Here is a 15,301-nt window from a genome sequence, read left to right as displayed (position 1 = left end):
CAAACAAGCAAACAAACAAAAACCCAATGATGTTGATGGTCTTCATGGGATCATGATTTAAAGTTGAAAGGTGCTTTAAAGGCCACGGGGTCAAGCCACCGATTTTCTTTGACTTTTAATTCCTTTTGTCTATTTTTTTCAGTGTATGAATATATTTATTTTCCTGCCCTTCTACTCTCTCCTATTTGAAAATTTTTTTTTTTTTGCTTTTTGGAGGGCAATTGGGGTTAAGTGACTTGCCCAAAGTCACACAGCTGGTAATTGTATCAAGTGTCTGAGGCCGGATTTGAACTCAGGTCCTCCTGACTTCAGGGCTGGTGCTCTATTCAGTGTACCAGCTAGCCACCCCCATCATTTCTTATAACACAATAGTATTCCATCACAATCACATACCACAACTTGTTGAGCCATTCCCATTGATTGGTATCCCTTCAATTTCCAATTCTTTGCCACCTCAACTGCTATAAATATTTTTGTACATATAGGCCTTTTTTCTTTTTGAGACAATATTTGTAAAGCACTTTGTAAACCTTAGTGTGCTAATTAGATGCTAGTTATTATTAGTAAGTTACTCTTCCATGAAGGGCTTTTAGCTTTGTCAGTTACATCATTTCAATTCAGGTTTCTGTTCAGATTTCAGTTCAGGTACTGATTAGACTAGATGACCTCTGAAATCTCATCTACGAAATTCTATGATTCTGAATCTGGTGTCACTTCCTCATTGACAAGAAATCATTACAACACAACCTTGGTATTTCAGAGGACTATTCCAAATGTGTAGTTCATGGCAGAGAGAAAGGTTGAGTAATAGACTGAATGATTGAGAAATAATTCAAAGTCTAGAAGTACTGTTTTGATTATTTAAAAAGTATGCTCATTTCCCATGGCAGACTGATGAAAGACATACCAACACCCTCCACCCCAGCAAATGATCAATATCTGTGACAAGCCAAAGGAAACCAGAAAGGAAAGCACAAGGCTTTAAAGAATTACACCTTAGCCTTTGGAAAAGAAGGAGAATCTCAGAGTTGAGAAACCTTCATGGAATCATGCCTGCTTCAAATTTCAAGACCCATGATTCATACCTGGAGGATATTAGTCTAGGTGCCTTGATAAGGTGTAGAACTGGGATACACTATAAGGAGTTACCAAAGATGAATTTGGGCAGGGTGGATCCATTCGACAGATACAAGTAGGTAAAAGTAATTTTCCCCTTTCTCAGAGGAGTCCTACTGTTCTGAGAACATGAATCGATAGTGAAGAAACCATTCAAAGAGCCTGACATGCCTAGACACTAAGCAAACATCAAAAAGTAGGAAAGCTCTCCTCCATCAGAGCTGACTCCATGTCACAGAATAAAAGAAGTGCGCTTGGCCTAGGTGTTGATGGAAGGAAGAGATAGAGGCACCAGCCTTCAGCAGGACACAGGAAACAGCTAACCAGAATGCTCCCTTTCTCAATTTTAAAAACAGCCTTCAGAAAGATGCTGGCTGGAGGCCCCTCACCCCCTGTACAATCTCTATATCCTTAGTTCAGCTTCCTCTCCAAGCCTGGTTCTATTTAGTCTGGGGAAGATTGAAGTCAAAGGGCTGTGTGAAGTCAGACAAAGATCTGTAGCTGATAGCGGTCCCCCCCCCCCAAAAAAAAAATCTGGCAGCAACTCTGTGTTCTCATGTATTCCCCAGGGTACCCAGGTCATAGAAGACGTTCAATAAATATTTGATTGATTAAAATGAGCCGAGGAAGCCCCGGTGTTTGGGTCTCCTTTCTCCATCTGTGTAGGTCTCAGGTTACCCGAGGCCTCTCCAGCCTTTCGGGCTGCTGCTGCCTTTCTGCTCCCTTGGAGCACCCTGGAGAACATTTCTGTCTAGTTGTCCCCTGAAAGGGAAGCCAACACGGAAGGAGCCCAGCGCCTCCGGAGCCCCCTCCCTCTCTGTGGAGCACCTCGGGCAGCCTAAAGCCCACCTCTTCTGAAGGATGCTTGCCAGAGCCCCAGGAGAGTTCGGACCACCTGCAAGGGGAGTGGGGAGAAGAAAGGGGCAAAGGCTTACTGACACACATTCCTGCGGCATCTTCAAGAAACCTGGCCCTGAACACTGAACCTCTCCTCCATAAATAAGGCCTTGGCTTCTACAACAAAACGATCTTCCCTTCTATGCCTAAGCCCCCCCAGACCGCGAGTCCCCAAACCTTTCAGACGTGCCTCCCAGCTTTCACTCAGCCCCGCCCCCTCGCCCCATCCTCCCGCTCCTTGTCTCTAGTCCCGTTCTCGCGTCCTTGAGCCTTCTCACACGCAGTGGGCGCGAGTGGTAACCCACTGGACTGGTCTTGCTTCGCCACCCGCTCAGTACTAGGACCGCCCCCTCCCACGCACCCCACCCCCACCGTGCTCGCGCCCTCCTAAGCTGCCTGAGAGTGCGACGGCCCCCGCCCATCTCCCCAGGTCTCACCCAGCCCCGCCCCCGCGGCCTTTAGCCGGACCCTGTCCCCCAGTCGGCTCGCGCAGTAGGACCTTTCCCACGCTGCGCAGCGCGAGGCGCCCCCCTGGTCGGACCCTGCCCCGCCTCCAGCGCCCAGCCCCCCGCGGCCGCCTCGGGCCCTACAATCACCGCAGCTGCAGCCGCTGCGCAGGTCAGCCCGGGAGGGGGCTTCAGGCGGCCCGCTGGGCGCCTGGCCTCGGCTCGCCGAGCCCCCGAGGGGCGGGTCCCAGGGCCCCCCCACCCCTCCTCCCGCCTCCGCCTCACCGGAGGGGCCGGGCCGCTTACGTCAGGGACCTAAAACCAAAAAGAAAAAAAAAACCAAGCCAGACGGAGCGGAAGGGGAAAAAACTTTTTCTTCTCTTTTTTCTCCACCGGGCTGAAGTGCCGAGAGGAGGCAGAGGCTGCCACAGGCTCATCGCGGAGGAAGCCGGGGCCTCCGGGTCGTCCCGCCGCCGCGGCCCAGGCCCAGGCTAGGGCTCGGGCACGGGCTCCGGCCGCCGCGCGCCCCCCGCCCGCGCCCCCCGGGCCATCATGTGGGAGCCTGCGGACTTCGAGCGCCACTGGAGAGCCGAGTTCCCCGGGGAGCCGGTGCCCACCATGCAGCTGGACTCGGTGCCGGCCATGCAGGAGGAGCTGGAGCGCTGCAAGCTTAACATGAAACGGCTGCAACAGGTGCTGGCCGAGGAGAAGTTCAAAGTCATCTACCTGCAGACTGCCCTGGCCCGAGAGAAGCGAGGCTACGACTGCGGCCGCTGGGGGGGCTGCGGCGGCGGGGACGACGGCGGCTTCGGCTCCGGCTCCGGCTCCGGCTCCGGCTCCGGCCCCGCCGAGGAGGAACAGAAGGAGGCGCCGGCGCTGGACCGGCCAGAGAAGCCCCAGCCGGAGCCCCAGGCGGGGCCCACCGCTGCGGACAGCGGCCCAGGCGGTCCCAGCGCAGCCCCGCGGGTCAAGTCTCCCCACTATGTCAACCTGGAGTTTCCTGTGTGGCGGGGGGCGCCCGGGGAAGGGGGCGCCGTGCGGAGCTTGACCTCCGCTATCCACCAACAGCTGTTCCTGAGGCCCCGGGAGGAGCACATGCCCGAGCCGGAGCGCGCCCCTGGGGATGCCCAGCCGCAGGAGGAGCCCGCGCAGCCGTCCCCGGACCCGGCCACCACGGCCCCCAGCGCCAACCCGGAGGAAGGCGAGGAGCTGTCCCCAGCGGCTCCCGAGGACGCCGAGTCCGAGGCCCTGGGCGCCGCTGACGAGGGCGGGGACAGCAGCGATCACGACTTCGAGGTGGTGGATCTGAACGAGAAATTCGTCCTGGGGCACCTGCTCCTGGCACCCTGCCGCTTCCTGCCCCGCGAGGACGCGCCTGAGAAGTCCCCCCGGGCAGGCAGCCCCCACCGTTGGCTACACCTGATCGGGGGCAAACGGCACCGGCGCAGCCGGGACCTGGACCAGCTGGAGACGGAGAGCAAGGACGGGCGGTGCTCGCCCCTGCCTCCGGAAGAACCCCACTCCCGCGGGCCCCGGGAGCATCTCCCGCCCTGGAGGCGCAGAAGATTCTTGGGGGTGCCAGGCCGAGACTCGCCGGGCCATAGCTCCCCAGAGAGGGGCAGCGACTGCAGCTACAACAGCTCGGACCACGAGGATATCTCCTCTGCAGGTAGGCTCATAGCTTGCTCACCGGCCCCCTTCCTTCCACCTCTCAGCTTCGACCTCCCCCTAGACACTGATGACCTCTGTCTTTTAGCTCTCATCTACCTCAGGCCAGGACTTTTAACCTCTTGTTTCACGGAAGAAAGGCACTTTTCTGTTTTACCTGCTAAGGCCAAGCATGTGGTGAGCTTAAAAGAGCTCTAGGTAACAGCGAGGGTGAGTTTATGGAACTCCATGGGACCTGTAGAGATGTGGCTTAAGGGTGCTGCTGGGGCCTGATGCCTACGGCTTTCTAGGGCTCTGTTTGGTTCTGTCTGCAGGGATCTCTTCCTTCGGATTGAGCTGCCACCAGTCAAAACCCTCAGTGCTTCTTATCTGGGCATTTGCTGCAGTCTTGGAGCTGATCACTCCTTGCTCTCTCTAGTACATCTCTTATCATCAGATTAATCAGACTCATTATGTCACTCATCATTATCTATCCCTCCACTGTGACTCAGACTCCTCTTTCTGGTTTACATTTGTTTAGATGACAAGGTCTAACTCAACTGGGTAGTCAGTCATCCAATGGGTTACTTTTCCTCCTTCCCCTTTCAGCCTCAAGAAATCCTCTTCATCCTTTCAAGTTCAAATGCCATCTCCTCCAGGAAGCTCACCTAGATTTCACCAGCTGAAAATGAGCTCTCTCCGCTCTTTCACAGCACACCCTGCCTTTCTTAGGACACTTATGGTGTGCTAGCTAGTTCACTGGGAACACATCTCCCCTCCCTTCAAATACTGTAACCTCAAGGACAGGGTTTTATCCCTCTTTGTAGCTCCCATGCCAAACAGGGTGCTAGGAATATATTCTAAGTTATATTTGTTGAATGGGTAGATGAATGAACGAATGAGTTATTGACAGTGTATCTTAACAGAGCCAAGGAGGAGGTAGGAAAGTGTGCAGTTATGTGACTGGTGGACTTTCCTGCCAATATTTGCTTACTGTTTGTGCCAGTTAATAAAAGGCAGAGCTGGGATTCGAACCCAAACCCCAAATCCAGTCTTCTTTCCACTTCATCTCATCAGTTATCCACAGAGAAGGGATGATTTGTTGTGGGGATTGGATCACGTTGTGACTGAGGACATGGGGCTCCTGGAGCCTGCTTCCCTTCCTGCATACTGAGGGGAAAGAACATTACCCATCCTGGGATGGTTCCAGAATATCCATTATTAGATTTTATCTGGGTGAATCTGTATTTGAATGAAAAACTGTCCACTTTGCTAAAAGCACTTTTAGGGAGCCCATCAATTCATATGTTTTGATCAATTATGCTTATTCATTAGCAGAGAATGGTCAGCATTTCCCATAGGTAATATTTATTCAGCTCTGGCTAGGAACAATTTTATATGGATGAAGGACACTGCCAAGATACTGCCCAGTACCAAGGGGTCTCCAATATGTCTCTTCCGACAAACTGTATGCTGTTGGCCCAGTGTAAGAGCCTGCTCCAAACTTACCTTCTCCAGGAAACTCCTATTGAATAATGGTTCAGATTTCTAGAACCCTTAAAGGTTCCTGAGTGCTTTCTTCACACCAACCCTAGGTGATACAGGGCATGTGGGACCCCATTCTACAAATGAGGACACTGGCTTTGGGAGGAGGGCCTCTCCCAGGGTCATATGCCTAGTAAGTATTAGAACCAGTAATCTCCAGGTTTGGTGCCGTTTCCACTGGACCCTGTACCTCTTTTCTTTTTTCCTTTTTTTTTTAACTGCCTAGTGTCTCTATTTCTGCTCCAATGGCCAAATGTAAAGACCTTCTTTCAGTCCTCATCCTTTTCTGTCAGAAGCATTTGCCCTTATTGATCGCCTTCTCTTCCAAGATATTCCCTCCTCTTCAGCTTTTCCTGGTTCTCCCCCTTCTTAGTCTCCTTTGCAGCTTCTTTATCTATGTCATGGTGACTGATCACCATGGGTGTTCCCCAAGGTTCTACCTTGGACCCTCTATACTGTCTCACTTGTCAATCTCATTAGCTTCCATGGATTCAATGATCTCTATATCATCTAATGATTCCCTGATCTCTATATCCAGCACTAGTATCTCTTTGGAGCTACAGTCATCCATCACCAACTGCCCTTTGAACATCTTTGCTTCCAAACTCCCATCTTCCTAGCTTCCCTCTTTACTGACCATCCTCTGTCTCCAAGGTTTGGAAACATAGTATCATCCTGGAACTCTAAATCTTCTACCACGTATGTAATCTGTCACCCAGTCTTTTCATTTATGCCTTCATGACTCTCGTCTATGTCTCATCTCTCCATTCACACAGCCAGCTGCCACACTGCCAAAGGCCCTTACCACCTCTCACTCGGACTATTACAGAAACCTTCTGATCACTCTCCCTGACCTCAAGTCTCTCCCTACTCCAGACCTGTGATTAGTCTCTCAATGGTCTAGAAGATGGACTGAAGAGAGGTCAAGACTAGAAACTGCTTTTGTCATTAGGAGGCTATTGCAATATTCCTCTTTATTTTTTTCAAGGCAGTCAGGGTTAAGTGACTTGCTCAGGGTCACTCAGCTAGTAAGTGTCTGAGGTCAGATTTAAACTCAGATCCTCCTGACTCCAGACCCAGTGCTCTATCCACAGCACCACCTAGTTGCCCCACTATTGCAATATTCCAACCCATTCTCCATTCAGCTACCAAATCATTTTCCTAAAGCTTTGGGCCATAGCCCTACCTTTCCCCTTGACCTCCCCAGTAAATGTCAGTGTCTCCTTCTTACCTCCAGGAGCAAATATGAAGTACTCTTTTGGCATTGAAAGTGCCCCATGAGCTGACTGCTTCCTACCTTCCAGGTTTCTCATACTTTACTCCCTTTCATGTTCTCACTGGTCTTCCATGCTGCTTCTTCCTCAGGCTGCCCCATCTCCCATCTCCCTGACCCTTCTCTTCCACTGGCTATTCTTGAGGCCTCCAGTGGTCTCCCACCTCCCCTTCCCCTCTCAGCTTACCTGGCTTCTTTTAGGATTTGGCTGAAATTTACCTGTTGCAGGCCTTTCCCAGACCCCCTGCCTTCTCCCCTGAGGTTACTTACTTTCTATCTATTCTGTCTATATCTTCTATGTTCATAATTATTTCCTTATTGTATTACCCCCCCCCCCACCTTAGAATGGAAGGTGCTTGAGGTCAAGGACTGTTTCTGCCTTCGTATTCCCATGGCTTAGCACAGTGTCTGGCACATAGTAAGCATTTCATAAGTTATTTTTGACCCACTGTATCAGCAATGCCATATTCACAATGCCTATGGAAATTACAGATATGCTGATATAATTCTCCATCACAAAATACATCAGGCTTGCCATATGGGGGAATAAGCTAGAAAATTTATTAAAATACCAAAAGACTGAGTCCCCAAACCAGAAAGTGAAAGCCATCAGAGTAGTTATGAAATTGGCACAGGTAGATAAAGTAGAAAGCACCCACATTCTCAAGCCTTTAAAACAGAACAGGCTACCTCAGGCAAAGGTCCTCCTCTCCCCACTCATAGCAACCACCCAGCGTCCAGGAAGCGTGCTCCCAGCAGCTCCGGCCCCTGGCAGTCCTCAGCAGGAGTCCTTAGCAGAAATTCTGGCTGACTCAAAAAGGGCTTCGTGCTGCCACTGCTGCTGCCTCTGCTGCTGCTGCAGCCGTCGCCGCCATTGCTAGCCACCCCAGGAACTCTAGCTTGGCTTCCGCTTCCTCTTGCTCCGCCCCTTCCTGCTATGTCAGCAAGTCCAATGGGGCATGGAAGATCTTTAAATCCCATAACCCTTACACCCACCTGGTGCTGATACCTCCATCTCTACTCATTTCTTTAGTATTCCTTGAATGCTTGGCTTACTACAGTCAGTGTGTCCTTGTCCATGTCATTTCCTTTTTGAGCAGTCGTACTTTTTCAGCTGTGTGTCTTGTTTGCCCCTATTAAGTGACTGTTGATTATCTGTTTGACCTTGGGCAAATTCTTGAACTGTTGGGTCTCAGTTTTTAAAAAGCAAATGGGTCCAAGCTAAATGATCTCTTCTAGCTCCAAAAAAATAAATTGTAGGTCTGTGCCCTAAAGGACAGTGATCATGTGCTCTACATAATTCCATTTTCTTTATATCTCCTTCCAGTCTTTCAAAATACTCAGTGAATACTCCTAAAATACTATGTACCATGCCCTATGCTACGTACAGGGAATACAGAGACAAAAAACCCTGAAACAATCCTTCCCTTCATGGAGTTTACATTCTATTAGGGGATACAATGTATACACACGTCCATTTCAGGAGGGAAAGAATAACTTGGAAGTTTAGTAAAGACTTTCTTTGTAAAGGAGCTGCTACCTGATGTGAACCAAAAAGGAAACTAAGGATGGTAAGCATCAGAAGTCATGGGGTCAGCTTATTTGAAGACTTGGAGGTGGAAATGGTGATGTCAAGTTCAGGTCATAGAAAATAGAGCTGTTTTCCTGGAAGCCACCTTATGCTAGGACCCTTCCTGCCCATCTTCCAGCCTTTCTATTCAGAGATACTTTGAGTAGGATCCTATATGTCTTTTTAAAATTATTATTATTATTATTTTTTGCTTTTTTGGAGGGCAATTGGGGCTAAGTGACTTGCCCAAAGTCACACGGCCAGTAAGTGTTAAGTGTCTGAGGTCCTATATGTCTTTTTAATGTGAAATGTTGTCTCCCCTGTTACAGGGTAAATTCACCAGTTTTGTCTTTGTATCCTCAGTGCTTAGGACATTGTTAATGTTAATGTTAACGAATTCTTTTTGATTGTTTAATTGACTGTTGTATGTGTGAAAGGATGAAATAAGTATGGAAAGTTAGATCATGTCTAGATTCTAGGGAGCTTTAAATGCCTAGCTGAAGAGGCTGTATTTTATCCCAGAGGCAAGAGGGAACCACTGAAGCCTTTTGAGCAAGGTAGTAATATTGTCAGACTTGTGAGATTAGTTTTTCAACTATGGATTTAAGAGAGGGAAAAAACTAGAAGCCCCTTTTTCCAGTAGGGGGCTATTGCAGTAGTCCAGGTGGGAGTGTGATTTGGATAGATGGGGATGGGGACAGGGGGAAGGGAGGAAGGGAGAGACAGAGAGGAGAGGGGTAGAGATGGGATCGAAAGATTTGACCACTGGTTGGCTCTAGAAGGGGAAGGAAAGGAAATTGTTGAAGTTGACTCTGAGGTTAGGAACCTGGGTAATAATGCTGCCAAAAGAGGTGGTTTTAAGGGTAAATGATCATGAGTTCTGCTTTGAAAGTGTGAATCAGTCAGTCAGTAAGTATTTATTAGGAACCCACTGTGTGCCAGGCACAGTGCTAATGATTAAGGATCCAAAAAGAGGTAGAACAACAGCAACACTCTCTGCCCTCAAGGAGCTCACAATTGAATGGATCTAATGTGAATGGTGTCATATTCCATTTAGGATGACCAGCAGACAGTTCATGGTACAGGACCAGAATCTGAAAGAGAGATGAAGATTGGATATATAGATTTTTGAAGTAATTTGCATAAAGATAACAACTAAAGCCATAGAAGTTGACAAAACTACCAAAAGAGGATATGTAGAGAGAGGCCCAGGGTAGAACCTTGGGGCACATTCATGCTTGAAGCAACTAGGGTGAGGGGTTGAGGAAGGGAGGATAGGGGGAAGGGGCTGTGGGGGCAAAAGATGGATGGTGATTCCATGAAGGGGACAGAAGAGAATCAGGAAAGAGCTGTGATCCAGAAGACAAGGGAAGAGAGTATATTCAGGAAGAAAGGGTGGTCACCAGTGTCCAAAACTGGAGAGGTCAAGAAGGGTGAGGACTGAGAAAGATCTATTGTATGTGGCAGTGAAGAGATCATTGGTCATGTGACATTGAAGAGAGCTCTTTCTTTCAATAAAATGGTGGAGTTAGATTCCAGTGTGTAAGAGAAGTGGTTGAAAAAGTAAGGGAGTAAAGACACCAGGTGTGGATGACTGTTTAGGAGCTCGGCCTGAAAAAGGAGGAGAGAAATAGTTCTTGAAGGATGGCAAAGACAACAGAAGTTTTGGGGTTTTTAATTGGGAGAGCCTGGGTATGTTTGTATTTGGCAGGGAAGTAACCAGCAGAAAGAGAAAAGACAGAGGGCACATAGAGGCGCTGGAGGCGTAGGGAAAAGAGAAGCTGATTCAGTGATTATTGGTTCTAGTTTCTGGACTAAAATGGTAGAGGATGGGATCAAAAGCATAATAGAAAGCTGACTAGTAGGGTGGGCACCCTCTTCCTCAGAGACTGGAGCAAAAGAGAAAAGAAAGGAGGATGATGTGGAAGGGTTTTGAGGTTGGGAGAAAGGGGAGCTTGGAGTATATGGCCTTCATTTTATTCAGCAAGTGGGAGATGAAAGGAGGCGGTTGACATGGAGAGGCTTGATGAAGGAAGAAAAAGTTTGGAACAGAGCATATGAGGAGTTTGGTAAGTGCTCAAATAAAAAGGAAAAATATCAAGAATTCAGAAGAAAGCCAAGAGTTCAGAAAGGAACACAAATATGCCAGTCTTGTCACTACCTTATTAAATTTAATACACACTTAACAATCAACCAGATGTAACAAATGTGCAGTTCCATGCACAATTTTTTTGTTCTCTATATATTCAAATGTTTGTTTCTTGGTGATTAAATTCCAATTAAGAAAACATTTTTAAGAGTCAATAAAAGGATTGCTTCTCTACTCCCTTTCCCCCAGTCTTTTCCTTTACCTTCCCCCACCCACAGTATCCAGGGTGAATGTAAGTGCCTTGAGGGCAGAGAATGTTTCACTTTTGTCTTTATATCCCCAGCACCTCAAACAGGGCCTCACACATTTTGTTCTTCAGTTGGTTTTCAGTTGTGTCTGACTCTTTGTGACTCCATTTGGGGGTTTCTTGGCAAAGATACTGCAATGGTTTGTCATTTCCTTCTCTAGCTCATTTGACAGATGAGGAAACTGAGGCAACCAAGCTTAAGCAACTTGCCCAGGGTCACAGTAAGTGTCTTAGATCATATTTGAACTCTGAAAGATGGGTCTTCCTGACTGGCCTGGCATTCTCTCCACTTTGCTACCTGCCTGGCACATAGAAGTCCCTTAATACGTAAATGCTTGTCAATTGATTGATTGCCAAATTATGGGCATGAAATCCTTGTTGTGACTTTTAATCACAGACCTAGAACTGGAAGGGGATGAAAAGGCCATTTAGGTTAACCCCTTCATTTTACAGATGGGAGAAACTGAGGTCTCAGAGAAGTTAAGTTGCTTGTCTAATGACAGTAAGTTGGAGGCAAGATCTGAACTCTCTTGTTTCTTGACTCAGTTTGGTCCCTGGCTGCTGCTTTTCCTTGGGATTGGTACCCTTCTGACTCAGTCTTCTTCACCAAGAAAGTATATCCTTGCAGGATTTTGCTGAAAGTTTAGGTAGTGAAGGGGGCGAGGCAAGATGTGGAGATTCCATCCTCTCAAAGGCTTGACACTCTGCTGTCACACCCTCCCTCCCTTCCCTGCCACTAGAATGCCCACCCACTTTTTATGGCTATCAATACTTGAGCAAAGGTCAAGTCTGTAACCCAGAGTTTTATTGCATGATTTGAGTTTTCTTTTATTTCAGAGTCATAGTAAATATGGCTTAGTCTCTAGATAGCATGTGACCCTTCTCATAAGGGGGCCCCTTACTTAGGTGTCCTCTCAGTGGACACCATGGATCCCTGGCAGATTCCCAACCTGTCCTTACTCAGTTCCCCAGGCCCCAGAAAGACTAGTTTAAATGAGTGCTTTTGGTACTTTTCCTGCCCTTTTTTCTTTTAAAGCATCCTGAACTAGAAGATTGGGAGGGAGAAGGTCCCCAGAGGATCAAAACACAAATTACATCCTCCTCTAGGCAATTAAAAGCCAGGAGCAGTTAGACTTGGGGAAGAGCTGAGAAGATACCACTGACCCCTAATTGAGAAAATGTGCTTCCAAACAGCGAATTGAAGAGGTGGAAGGATTCTGGGAGTGGAATATTGTGTATGTTGTCAGACATGGTTAATGTGCTGGTTAGTTTGGCTGAACTCTTGTTTCTACCTATCTTGTTAATCTTTGGTGTAGCTATGGATATGGATATGGATGTAAATATGGATATGGATAGCTTGCTGGCTAGAGGAATAATATACAGAAATAAATGTGATGTAAAAACAAAAGACATTAATAAAAAAAATCTAAAACCAAAAATCGAAGCCCAAGCAAGATCTTGGGTCTCTCTGGTTTTTATTTCCTTTAAAGCGGTGAGACATAGGTGCTACTTCTAATGAGGGAAGCACCATGTTAGGACCATGTCTCTTTCAGTCTTAGGCAGGGTTTGCTAGTCATCTCTGAGCAGGGTACTTTGTGTGTAGCAAACAAATGACACCCCCTTGAAGGTAAGCAAGAAAGGAAGTGTTCAGATGGGACCATTTTTTTTTTGGCAGGAAGGAAACAAGTACTTTTAAAAATATCATATTACTCTGTTATTCAGGTTTCAGTTAAAATGACACAGATAATTTTAAAAATTGGTTGATTTCCTCTACTGCCATCTCCCCTCAAAAAACCCCACCCAACTCTTCTTCTATCTGGATGTTAGTAAATATTTGGTTTGTTTTGAGGAGCACCGATGACAGGCAGTAGGATCTCTGAATGTGCAGTGGTACAGTAGGAAAAGACCTGGCTCCGCTGTCAGATCACTCAGGTTCAAACCCTTCCAGGGATTCTTGCTGTCTGTATGACCTCAGACAAGTCGGCATCTCCTTGGGTCTAAGTTTTCTTCACTGGGAAATGAGGGCATTGGACCAGATGACCTCTAAGGCCCCATCTAGCTGGAGATCTAAGATCTTTTTTAGATTAAAAATCCCTTTTTAGCCATCTCCAAACCTCTCTAACCCTCTTCCTTCTTCCAAGAGAATTTGGACTCCTTTGTGCCCCTGGGGCCCTGTGTTCTCTGGCTGGTGAGCCTTCCCTTTCTATGCCCTGGAACAGGTCATTTGGGAATCACTTGTCTGCCTCTGCTGCTGCTACCCTTTTTATCTCTAGTGTCTTCTCTGTGGTGTCTACCTCTATTAGGATCTAAGCTCCCTGAAGGCAGTATTTGACGCATTGCCTGGCACACAGTAAATGTTAAAAAGTACTTTATTCATTCTGAGGAGAGTTGACATACTAGAATGAATGAAGGAGGAGGTGTAGAGTCCTGGGTTAGGTGGAGGTAACCTTCTAGAGCTCCTTCTATCAATAGGATTCTAGAATTCTGGGCTGCTTCCTAGAGACCCAAGTCTTATGATAACCCAAGAGATGAGAGTACCCAATAAGGAAGAACCAGTTTTCTTCAATGGGGGCTTGCTCTTTCTTAAAGAAAAGAAATATCCTACCAGGTACTCAGATGACTTCATGTTTGACTTAGTAGGGCTCTCCCTTCCCTTTTCCTTTAATGAACAAGATTGCACTCTTCCTCCCCTCTCCCTTCCCCTGGGAAAGTTTTTCATAAGTTCAGTGCCTGGTTCTGCATAACTTGGATTTCCAGGCCAGGTGGTGGTGTTTTTCATCTGGCTGTTGTTTCCTTCATTCCCACTTTAAAAAAAAGTTTCTAAATTTATTTTAAACTTAAATACAAAATAAGAAAAGGAAAAAAACTTGCCATGTACACAGCAGAACATAAGAGAGGATTTAATATAAAGCAATAAATTTCCATGTCAAGAAAACCTATATAATAAATACTACACATTGTTTTTAAAGCTGTCCAGCTTTTCTCTGCTTCCTTGAAGGTTTTCTTTTGTTTTCTGCTGTGTACTTTTTACTTTATTTTTTTCCCTCTCCTCCCTCCCCAAAGAAGGCTACAATTAAGCACAGATATATAGACGTAGATATAGAAACACATATATACATACATAGATATCTATAAATATATATACACTCATATACATATATGTAAGACCATACTATGCTTATTTCTACTTGTCATGTTTCTCTTAAAGTAGACAGTCTCTTCCTTCATAAGTCCAAGTCTTTCCATGTTTTTCTAAAACCAGCTTAAAATTTCCTAAACCACAGCAATATTTCAACCCAATCACATTCTGTCTGAGAGATTGTCAATGAAAGCCCTCCCTTTCCCCAATTTTCTGCATTCTTTCTGTTCTTGACTCCTTAGGTTTTATTTATACAAGAAAATTTCAATTTAAAATAATCAAAATTACCCATTTTACATTTTTTAAATGCTCTCACTTTATAATATGATTTAAGGCCTGATACTACTGAATCTGTTTCCTTTACATCTTTTCTCCCTGGTTTCTTTGAAATTCTTGACCTTTTGTTCTTCCAAATGAACTTTGTTGTCATTTTTTTCTAACTCAGTAAGATTTTTTTTTTAGTAATTTAATTTGAATGGTATTACATAAATAGATCAGTTAGGTAAAATTATCATTTAAAATTTTTGTTGGCTTTACCCGCTCATGAACAACAAATATTCCTTCAGTTATTCAGATCTAACTTTATTTGAGTGTTTTGTGTTAATATTTGTATAGTTCCTGTGTCTATTTTGGCAGGTATATACTCAGGTATTGCTTTATTCTCACTTGATAGAATAGAATGTGGAAAGATCATAGGATATCATAGGTTTCAAGCTGCAAGGGAACTTAGAGGTCATTTGGCCTATCTCCTTATTTTATGGATGGAAAACAGACCCGGAGTGGTTAAGCGATTGGCCCGGGGTCTCTGAATCAGACAATGTTGGCAGTGTCCCTTCCTTTCCACCACCCCTGCTCCCTCCCCCTCCCCATGTTCAGCATGAACAAGCCGACAGGAGCATTTTTCTCCCTGGTGTCTGTTGCCTTTCTTTGTACTCTAGGACTTTGCACCGTGTCTGGCACAGAGTGAGTGCTTAATAAAGCCTTGTTGATTGATTGATTTCAGCTCTCTCTTATCCCTGGGATACTTACCAGGCAATTAAAAGACAAAAGCCTTGCGGTTCTTTGGTACTCACCTAGCAGGTGGGTGGCTGTTAAGGATATTGGTTTTTTCCTCTGGTCAGACCATTTATCCAATTGAATGAGCACTGGGGATACTGAGGCAGAACAGTACATATACATACATACATACACACATATACATACATATACATATATGTATATATGCAGAGAGAGAGAGAGAGAGAGAGAGAGAGAGAGAGAGAGAGAGAGAGA

The 15,301-nt window shown here is 46.3% G+C and overlaps 1 protein-coding gene across 1 annotated transcript in view; it reads left to right on the top strand.

Moving 5' to 3' along the window:
* Positions 1-3,011: 3,011 nt before the first annotated feature.
* ABR (ABR activator of RhoGEF and GTPase) overlaps positions 3,012-15,301 on the top strand; it is a 300,539-nt gene continuing 288,249 nt past the window's right edge. Inside the window, exon 1 of the mRNA XM_069089720.1 lies at positions 3,012-4,128. Coding sequence (XP_068945821.1) covers positions 3,012-4,128 — 1,117 coding nt within the window. The remainder of the gene's footprint in view (positions 4,129-15,301) is intronic.

The sequence above is a fragment of the Petaurus breviceps genome, unplaced genomic scaffold (genome assembly GCF_028583685.1).
Source record: "Petaurus breviceps papuanus isolate PSGF00001 unplaced genomic scaffold, PetGlider_PUasm1.0 186, whole genome shotgun sequence".
NCBI classification, from domain to species: Eukaryota; Metazoa; Chordata; class Mammalia; order Diprotodontia; family Petauridae; genus Petaurus; species Petaurus breviceps.
This window is presented reverse-complemented; position numbering and strand designations above follow the sequence as displayed.